This window comes from Momordica charantia (genome assembly GCF_013281855.1).
Source record: "Momordica charantia cultivar OHB3-1 chromosome 10 unlocalized genomic scaffold, Mcharantia_2.0 BLBB01000010.1, whole genome shotgun sequence".
In the NCBI taxonomy this organism is placed as follows: Eukaryota; Viridiplantae; Streptophyta; class Magnoliopsida; order Cucurbitales; family Cucurbitaceae; genus Momordica; species Momordica charantia.
In genome coordinates, this window is record NW_028275158.1 from 6,392,634 (window position 1) to 6,403,001 (window position 10,368).

Below are 10,368 nucleotides of genomic sequence, written 5' to 3' on the forward strand. Positions count from 1 at the left end.
AGTAAAACAACTTTTCTTTTTTAATTCAATAATACGTGAAAGTGAATATTTGAACTTCTAACTTTCTCACTGATAATATATATCTTAACAAGTTGAGATAAAAAAAAAGTAACTACGAAAAATATATATATATTCTCGACGTGAAGAAAAAGAAAAAGAAAAAGAAAAAGATGATCTTAATATTATTTTTAAATTTAAATGACACTGATTAAACGGTCTTAGATGAATTGAATTCCCCCAATATTCCATCTACGAAAATTTAATTTTTTTAAAAAAATAAGTTCGAATTTTCAGTATAAATATGAGCTCTGAAAGAGCTCCTCCGCCATTAACGACTGCGAAAAAAAGCTTGGGCAATGGGGAACTGTTCTCTCAAAGGAATGACCACCGAATGCGAGAAGCCCATCAGAATCTTAACCGATTCTGGAAACATAATCAATTTCCATGGCGCAAAGCAAGTCCATCAAATCCTCAAGGATTACCCGCCCGCCGCCTACGGCGTTTTCCGGCGCCCCAATCTCTCTTCACCGCTGCCCAATTCGGCGCCCCTCGACGCCGGAAAATCCTACTTTCTCCTACCGCTTTCCCGAGCCGCCGAGAGAGTTCCGAAGGACGACGGAGGGGCGCCGTCGAGGAGGTCCGGCGCGGCGGCGGAGGATCTGGGAGGTGGGTCGGGGGTGGAGGTGCTTCCGGCGGGTGGCGACGGCGTTTGGAGGGTGAAATTGGTGATAGATACGAAACAATTGGAGGAGATTTTGGCGGAGGAAGTGAACACGGAGGCGTTGATTGAGAGAATGAGGGCGGCGGCGGCGGCGGCGACGGAAAGTCCACGGCGGGCGAAGATCGGAGGGTGGAAGCCGGTGCTGGGGAATTGGCTGAAGATTTTTCCAATTGATTTGGGTAACAGTAAAGCACAAATTAAGGATTTTAATTCTGGAAATGGGTGTTTAAATGCAACATAATTAAAAGGGAAAAAAACCAAGAGAAAAGTCCTTTTTTTTGGGGGGGCCAAAGTTTGTGTAAAATGTGATTTTATTTACTTAATTGTGGAAAATGTTTCAGGGTGCTGTAGATATAAGTGTATGTAATGACTCATGATTGACTGAAAGTTTTTTGAATGAGAAATTTTGGGAGTTTTTTTTTTTTTGGGAAATTTAAGTGAATGGCTAAATTTTTTAAAAAATGTCTATTAGTTTTAAATTTTGACAAATAACTAAATGGTATTTTAAGAGTTTTTCCAACCATACCCTTTTTTATGTCTTTTTTAGCTTTTTCTTATATTAAACACGTAACACGAATTCAAAATGATTTTCCTACATTTAAGGGATTTCAAGTTAATTATTTTAATTACATTGTTTTGTATTTCAGTTAATTTAAACCATTTGTGTACAACGATTCATCTCCCATCTCATCGTTCTACAATGTCGTAATCTATAACAAAAGTAAATTAAAAAGTCGAAGACTAACAACCCATAAATCAAAACAATTAGGAAAATAGGTGATGCCTCTAAAATTTGTAGCCTTTGGGCGTGTATCGTCATCAGATTCAGTTTCTTAAACTTCTTTTGACAATGAGTTATTTTTCTTATGTTCATCGGTGGATTCATTATTCACTCTTTCATAGCTCTTCATTAGACTTTGTATTGTCATTTAAACCATTAGAAAATTTATCAAAATTAAAAGGTCAATAAATGTATATACCAATTAAAGAAAAATCAAAATTAGAATTCAATACACATATATATCACCATGAAACTCAATTATGTCAATACATGTTTATACCAATTCAAGAATTAACAAATATCATAAGTAGAATGTTAATACATGTATATACCAATAATTACCTCACTAACACGTTCTTCCTCAACCAGACCCTTTCCTTTTCCTGAAATATATGAGTACAGTTAGCTCAGTGAATCTAATTTGTAAATATTACTGTAAAAATTAACAAACAATAAATATATTAACTACTGCATCTATACACCTTTTTAACTTTCTAAGTTGATTTTGCACGATTCCTTTGAACGTTCTGTTATACCAGTAGCTTTTAATCATTGTCGAGATGTTCCTCCTCTAACTTTTACCATATCTATAGATTCTAATTAAAATTTAAGCTATATAAATATAGTAAGTCTGTTGCAGTTATAGATATATATTTCTCAGATCTAGTTATAAACAAAAGACACATGTCGGTCCCACATTTGTATTTTTTTAAATATCCTAAAATATAGGAAAACCAAAAATATCTTTTTAAATACCCCTAAAATACGCAAAATCTGAACAAATGGTCTTACCTTCCTCAAACAATTGCTAGAAGATGGAAGTTGGGCGGCAGATCGGGAACATATCGAAGCGGTAGTAGGTGGATCTGGTTTGGGTCGGCCTTGGGCGGATCTAGTCAAGCGGTGGGACGGTAGATCTGGTTTGGGACGTGGTGCATCAAGCAGATATGGTACGTGTTGCGGCCAACGGGGAGGGTGGCGATAGTTGGGTGCAGCAGCGACGGGTTTGGTTTTGGTTCGTGGACGGTGGCGTGAAGGTGACTACTTGTGGATCTACTTGTGAGGAAGACGATGGCTGTGGGGTGCATGAAGTTGCTGTGGGGTGCATGAAGTTGCGTGAGACCAAAAGGTAGGAAGGAGGTGGGGACTCCTAAAACCCTAACTTCTCTCAATCAAGTCAAGAGTGAGAAGTAAATTTTATCATTTACCTAGTAATAATCTTATTTATTCCCTTGTTCAAATTTTGATTATCAATTTTAAATTAGATTTAAGTTAATTATTCAAATTTCATTATAGAATTGATTTCCTAAAATGAAGGCCGTTGTTTTTGCTATTAGTTAAAACCCTAAATCCCTAAAATTATGGGTATATACTTAATGACTATATTTGTCTACAAAATATTTTAGAATTTAATGGAAAAAATCAATTATTCATTTCGCAATATTTCATAGGTTTAGACATTTTCTAAAACGCGTTATTAATTTTAGTCCTTCCTGCAATTTCCCTCTTTTTTTTAAGATATAAAGATTGATTTTCTAAAATAATAAAATTCGACTAGATCCAAACAAGATACTAGATAGTGGCACTGATTCTTAATTAGTTTCAATATCAAGCGATTGATTTTCTAGTTCATGCAAATTAGAATGAGTTATTACAATCTACCTTAGATTTTATTTTATGATTTTGTATTATTATAAAAGTGAAAAATCAAGATGGAAAGAAAGAGTTTTTATAAGAAAAGGCACGCGTGAAAATGGAAATCCTAAAATTGTGCTGTAAATGACGCATAAACCAACAAATCCACAATTTCAATAACAAAAATGATAAAAAGAAAACATTTATAGATTTTAAATTTTCAAAAAGATTGAATTGGAATATATTATTAAAGAAAGATGGAAATTTGAAGATATTATTAAAGAAAGATGGAAAGTGGAAAGTGGAAAAAAAAAAAAGGTCATATCCCAGAGTGAGAGAGAGAGAAAAAAAAAGAGAATAAAATAGAGGGCCCTACCGGGTTCGAACCGGTGACCTCTTGATCTGCAGTCAAATGCTCTACCACTGAGCTAAGGACCCATTTTTGAAATCATTTTTCACATTTACAATTTAATTGTTGTTTTGGAAATTATTCACAAAGGAGAACACTTTATTATTTTACTTGTTTTTCAAGTGTGTTCTAAACCAATCCTATTCCATTGTGTTAATAAATTTTTTAATTTTAACAATATTTAATTGATTACTAAATTTTTAATTTTGTGTCTGATATGTCTTGTAAATTGGTAATCAATTAAATACCTTTTACAATTCAAGAATTTACTAGACACGACCTTCGAAGTTAAAAGACTTAATTTAATTTATATAAGAGACTGTTTAGTTAGAGCTACTTCGATAACTAAGTTAGTAATAAATAATCCAATAATTTAAGGATGAATTTTATTATTTATTTTTTAGAGTAGAGTAGGCAAATATGCAATAAAAATTGCAAACTTGATGTTGTAGTTCTTCGAACCATTCAAATTGTGAGCTCAATTTGATAATATGATTTGATTAAACTAAATTTGGATAAAATTTGAACTTCTATTATATTTATGACTTCCCACTTCACTAAAAAGACTTTTCAACCACTACCACTCTCTAGGTGTGACTTCGTATTAGTTCTACATTTCTAGTTAATTCTTTTTCCGTAAAATATGTGGAGGTAAAAATTCAAATTCATGACTTTTCGATAGAAAATAAATGTTTTAATAAGTTGAGTTAGACTCGATTTGATCGTTCTTAGTTAGTTGTTAAAAAGTTTTACAAATATGATGTAAATATTAACATTAAATTACAAATTTAGTCTAGAACTGGTTATATTAAATTTGGAAACTATTTAAGTAAAGATACCAAAATGCACCGTTTTGAGGCTTCCAAAAATATTGAAGATGAAGATTTTTGAAGAACACCTAATTCTAGAATGTTCCTTCCAACGACTTGGTGGTACAGCTGTAAATTTGTTATTCTTTTGTTCTTTAATTTGTCTAAAATATTGAGAATTTATTTTGTATTTAAAGCAGGGCACCATTCATAATTTGACCAAATCTTAGATATTTTTTTTTTAAATAGTGAATAAATTTTAATACTTATTAGTACACTATTGGTCTACCAAAATTTTCAATTTTCTCTGTTGAACTTTCTTTTTAACAAAAAAAAAAAAAAATCTGGAAGAAATCAATATCTTCATTAGGAAAATTAAACTTTTGTTTCTTCCGAACGAGGGAGATGTCCTAACATACGTAATATTAGAAGGGAAGTATTTACGTAAATATATATTTTCAAATAAATTAGAAAGTACTAAAATAATGTAATTTAAAACACACTAAAAATTGTTAAACTTTTTAAAATACGTATTGAATATGTATTATGGAGTGACATTTCTCTATAAGAATATTGACTTACCACCAACGTTATAAATATCCTTTTTTAGAATACCCGTTAATATTTTATATTTCCATTGGAAAAAAGAAAATACAACTTGAAAGAGTCAGAAAACTGGTGGCAGATTCTGAAAGTTATGTAAATTTGACTAAGAAATGTTGAAAAAGATGTATCAACAAATGTGAAAATTTTCAATATTTGGTGCTTTAATACAACTACCCAAATATTGGTTTTTATTTATTATTATTATTATTATTATTATTTTAAGTGCAAATTCAATCAGTTCCACCAGCCATGAATAAAATTGTAATAAAAGGGTTGTTTGTTTGGCTAAAAGGAAAGACAAAGAAAACACACAAAAAATGGAAAACAAAAGCTCATAAGGGAATGACCCATTCACAACCAATCAATGTTTATCACATATTTTGATTTGGAAAATTAAACTTTGGGGAAAAAAATCTCAATCCATTTCAATCTTTATCAACAAGCCAACAACCAAAACTCTGACTTAGATTTTTTTTTTTTATTTGCTAAATTTATTGTTTATGCTATTTTATCACAAAAAAAAAAAAAAAAACACTTCATATCTAACACAAGAAAAAATCATTCGATTCAACTAAAAATTGTGATTCAAAATTGTGATTCGTGTGGGACAACCATGATCGTACTGGCTCGTAAAAACCGTCTACACCTTAATATGATCAAAGGATCGAGAGAGATGCACGGGTATGATATGGGGATAACTCAAATACTTCGTCACCGTTCTATTATTTCATTTTCCAAGCATTATGAATTAAGGATTTCAGGTTCTGAAATATTAGAGACGAAATTAAAACTTTTAAAACATCGACGTGGAAACAAAGGATGAAAACAAGTTCATCTCATACAATACAACTCATTTATTACTACATTACTATTGAAACATTTTCCAACTTCAGCAACTTCTTCCTCAGTACAGTTGTGTACTTTTTTTTCATTCACAACTGAACTTGCCAACACCACCAGCCAGAGCAAAGCAAACACCAACAGTCTGTCTCTATACAGACATTGACATTCTATAGCTTAGAGGAGATGATGATTCTTCATGAATCCAAACTCTCAAAACTCACCACTACGTTATTTTGATCGATCGTCGGTAAATACTATCGACTAATTTGCGTATGCTTGTCGTATACATCTGTGTTAAGTGTATCAACATGTTCTGATGTTCAAGAGGATTGTTCTTCAAATATATCCAGCAGAGAGAGTGCCTGCAAACGTTTACAGAAAGAAGATTAGAGTTGAATTGATGATTTTGATCGGTTTTAACGACGTCTGATCTCGGAGGGGAGATTACCTCCGGAATGTTGAGTTCGAGGCGGAACTTGGGGCCATCGTAGTGGTGAAGAATTGGTCTGAAAGAGTCTTCTTCCAGTGGATCGCATATCTTCCTAGTCATAATTCTCACCTGTTACAAACAGTTGACTTTCAGCTTCTATCCATGGCAATAAAACAATTGATAGAGAAGGCATTATTACCCAACAAGACAAGAACAAGAGTGTTACCTGCGCCGGGAATCGAGATTCGCCAGGGGTTTTCTTGTCTTCCCAGGCAGTCGGATCGATGTTCGTCCCTCCAAAGCTTGCAGCCTAGAGAATGGTTTATAGTTTCATAATAAGTAAGCAAAACAGACAAGTATTGATTGATATATTCAGATTAAAGATCCCTACTGATGAGGCCATGGATCTTGCAGAATTGAACCTAATGGAATAAAGGACACACACCTCAAAGATCCCATGAAGTTGGTGGGTAGAATAGTTGTAAAGGAAAATAGGCAACCCGGGAGTTATGGCCCTGACTGAATCTCTGTACCTTGGAGGCAAACCTAAAACATTGATTTAACAACAGAGAAATCTAAGAACTTCCCTATGCAACAAAAACCAAGATATATCCAAAAACCAAGCAGTCAGATCGCTAAAAATTGAAGAAAGAAGGGAGAAAACTCACCAAAAAGCTGCCTCTTGAGATTCTCTTGCATTGTATCATTGTTGCAGACAAAGATATATCCACCAATTGTTTCATTTCTGGGCAAAGACTCAGATGGGGGAAGGGTCTTGAACCTCTTGTCCAAAGCATTCTTATTAGTTTCCTTATTATCATAGGTATTTTCACCACTATTCTTCTTGTTGCTGTTCTTCTTCCCACTCTTGACCCCATGGTCTTCCTCAACCTTCCCACTGTTCTTGTAGTTCTTCAGATTCACAAAACTGTTACTGTTGTAATTTGGGATTTTGGAGTAAATCCCTTTGTTAAACCCTCCATTAATACCCTTTTGGGGTCCTCCAATCATAGGATCAACCCCCATATTTGCAGAACTAAGCTTCCACCCATCATTGAAGGCATTAAAATCAGACCCCTTAGGCTTAAAACTATTCCACCCATTATCAAACACATTGAGTGCATTCTTGTCATACCCAGTTGAGTTCAGATTACTGCTACTGTTACTCCAATAATTAACATCAGAAGAAGCAGTAGTAGGCTTAAAACTATTCCACCCATCATTGAACCGATTGATATCTGAATCAGACACTTTACCAGGCTTAAAATTGTTCAACGAATTTACCTCTCCACCATTTTGAACATCGAAATTCCTCCTCTCCTCGTGCCTCTTGGAGCCATAAGAGTTGCTCCAAATGGAATCGTTGAGAGAAAGGTTCGCGAGATTCCCAGTCTGAAAACGAAGCTGGTCGCTGAATTGCCTGAACGATTGAGGGTTACTCTCCATCTCTGCAACAAATTCACCTCAGAACTCAGCACCAAACTCGAAGAAATCAAGAACCCAGATAGCAAAATCAGGAACAGGGGAGCAGAAATGAGTGAGAAGAGAAAAGAGAGAGACTTAAATAAAATGGGTATTCGGTAAAAGAGAGGAAGTTTCAAAGAAACAAGGGAGATTGCGTGTGGAAGATGGAAAGAGGGCTCAATTGAAAGGAAGAAATAGACGAAAATAAAGGTTACAGTAGTTGAGCAAATGAGAATGTGACCGAGGCAAAGACGCGCAATCAATTGGAAGAGAGAAGGGAGTGGCGTGGAAGAGAGAGAAATGTGGGGAAGGTTTTTCTAGAAAGCGGGGTTTTCGGTGGGGAAAAATTCGCCATTGATTTGCTTAGTTCCCAAGTTTTTTTTTTTTGTTTTTTTTTTTTTGTTTGAAGATGATGAACATCTCCACGTGATTCCCAAAGTTCCCAACTGCTGCTTTCGTTTGTGTCGTCTTCCATAGTTTTTGACGCGGTCCGTGACTCGTTGGGCCTCATCCCGTGACTGGGCTCGCATTTCTTTTTGTTCTATCCAAGATAGATTAAAGATAATAAAATTTTGGTTAAGCAATTTTAATCTTGATTTATTTTAATTCGTATATTTTGAAAGGTTTATTTCGATAACTATACTTTTAATTTTAGTTGATTTTAGTCTCTGTATTTTGAAATTGTTCATTTTGATCTATATATTTTTAATTTTGGTTCATTTTAGTCCCGATATTTGGAGGATGTTCATTTTGTTCATTGTATTTTTAAAAAGTGATGTTTTTGTCCCACTTCACAAGATTTTAACACAAATTTTATACATAATAGAAACTATTTAGTATAATGTAATATTTACCTTTTAAGGATGAAATTGTGATAGAAAAGATGAAATTTAAAATAAAATAAAACGACCAAAATTGTCACTTTTTAAAAATACAGGGATCAAAATAAATATTTTCAAAATACAAGAATTAAAATAAATTCACTTGCTTGGAGTTGGAGCCACAAGTAGTTGGTGTTTTCATGTGACTAGCTCGTGACTCCAATTTGGTGAGGCACATGCATGCATACATTGAGGTATGGACTTTATCGATCTACAAACCCACTAGATCCCAAGCCTGAGCCTATCTAGTAGGCTCACGACATTAGACTAGTTCGTTGTTTCAAGCTAGAAATGAAGAAAATTTTTAAATACAAAGTGATATTTAATCTGATATGAGTGGTTAACTAAATGATGACATGGTATATTCATTGGACCAGTGGCGACGTGGTAGACATAAAGGAGTTAGATTGTTGGAGTACAAAATAGATGAAATAAAGTGAGATTGCAACCTACTCTTTTTAAGAAGTTAAATCTCTATTATGGACTATGTTATTATATTTTGTCTAGTAGCCTACATTTCTTTACTATTTGTTTGTTACATCATATACTAGATCAGTAAGCTGTGTTATTATTTAGCTAACAATATAAATGATTTAATCACAGTTCAAAATTTAGAGATGTAATGGAAAGTTTTTAAAAGTTAAAGCAGGAAAATAGATTAAATTAGTTATTTAGCCAAAATAATAATAACCTAGTTTTAACAAAAAGTAACATAGTTTTCAATTCTGATTTGATAACTATAATTATTGCCATTGACCAATTCTATGAAAATTGTACTGTGAGAAGGGCAAGTTTGGAAAAGTATGATTTGGAAAGAGAATCCTATCTGAAGTTTTACTTTTAACACCATACAAGCTTGGATTTTTGACCAAAGCATAGGAAGGGATGATGATTTTTCAATCTCTCTTTTCATTTTTCTTGGGTTTTTTTACATAAATGTAGTTGGTATACAAGGTTGGGCTTCAACAAAATATTAGAATTGTGAATTATCTCGTATCGAAAAGATACAAAGATGAGGAATACTAAATGTTATAAAAGGAGTTCATGATTTTGAGTTTTATTTGTCTCAATTGAAATATTATAAACATGGTATACTAGGTCTAGTTAATTGAACGATATTTACTTTGAGGGAGTATTTTGTATAATCTAGACTAGGAAGATAAGTCGGTGTGGTTAAAAAAATTATTCACTTAACTGATTTCCCTTAGTAGATCATGGTCTAAAATTTTCGATTATTTCTCCCTATTCCTGTGGTAGCAATAAGAAGTTCTTTTTTCCATATTAAAAAATAATTATTATAATTTGTAGTTGTAAGATCCCTATCTATTACTTGTGCCTATTTTTAGGCATAATTTTTTTTTTGAAAAGGTTTTTTTGGCATAATTTGGTCTGTGTGGTTATATTGGTAAATCTTGTATTTAAACGTAAATCTAAACATAGTTTAATATAACATACATCATCAATTAAATGAGTGATGGTCGAATGTCTATGCCACGTGTTTAACTCAAAAAAAAAATTGAAACCAACTTAATTGTGTCCAATTCCTATTTTTTAATATCATGTAAAAATTTAAAGGACAAAAATTTAAAATAAATACTTAACTAAGAGATAATTCGATGTAATTTTAAAGAGACTCTTCATTCACATATTTAAAAATTTATGAGGAACATATACGAGCACTTTCTAATAGAAAAACAAAATTACATTTGGTTCATCCACACATCCACGTCCTAATTTGAAAAAATTTACAAATTTTAAGATTGCTTTCTTTCCATTCTGCCATCTAAAT

At 33.0% G+C, this 10,368-nt stretch overlaps 2 protein-coding genes and 1 non-coding gene across 3 annotated transcripts; 1 reads left to right on the forward strand and 2 right to left on the reverse strand.

The window, feature by feature from the left end:
* Nucleotides 1-233: 233 nt before the first annotated feature.
* LOC111008428 (uncharacterized) lies at nucleotides 234-1,142 on the forward strand. The gene has a single exon (XM_022281131.2). The coding sequence runs from the start codon at nucleotides 357-359 to the stop codon at nucleotides 960-962; it is 606 nt and encodes a 201-aa protein (XP_022136823.1). The 5' UTR covers nucleotides 234-356; the 3' UTR covers nucleotides 963-1,142.
* Nucleotides 1,143-3,503: 2,361 nt separating this feature from the next.
* Nucleotides 3,504-3,575, reverse strand: TRNAC-GCA (transfer RNA cysteine (anticodon GCA)). The gene has a single exon. It is a non-coding gene; the product is annotated as a tRNA-Cys (tRNA).
* A 2,081-nt stretch (nucleotides 3,576-5,656) lies between these two features.
* LOC111008353 (DCD (Development and Cell Death) domain protein) lies at nucleotides 5,657-7,995 on the reverse strand. Its single transcript, XM_022281014.2, has 5 exons — nucleotides 6,903-7,995; nucleotides 6,680-6,780; nucleotides 6,461-6,544; nucleotides 6,253-6,363; nucleotides 5,657-6,166 (listed from the first exon to the last, which is right to left on the reverse strand). Exons 1-5 carry the CDS (start codon nucleotides 7,678-7,680, stop codon nucleotides 6,125-6,127), a joined length of 1,116 nt encoding a protein of 371 aa, XP_022136706.1. The 5' UTR covers nucleotides 7,681-7,995; the 3' UTR covers nucleotides 5,657-6,124.
* Nucleotides 7,996-10,368: the final 2,373 nt, after the last annotated feature.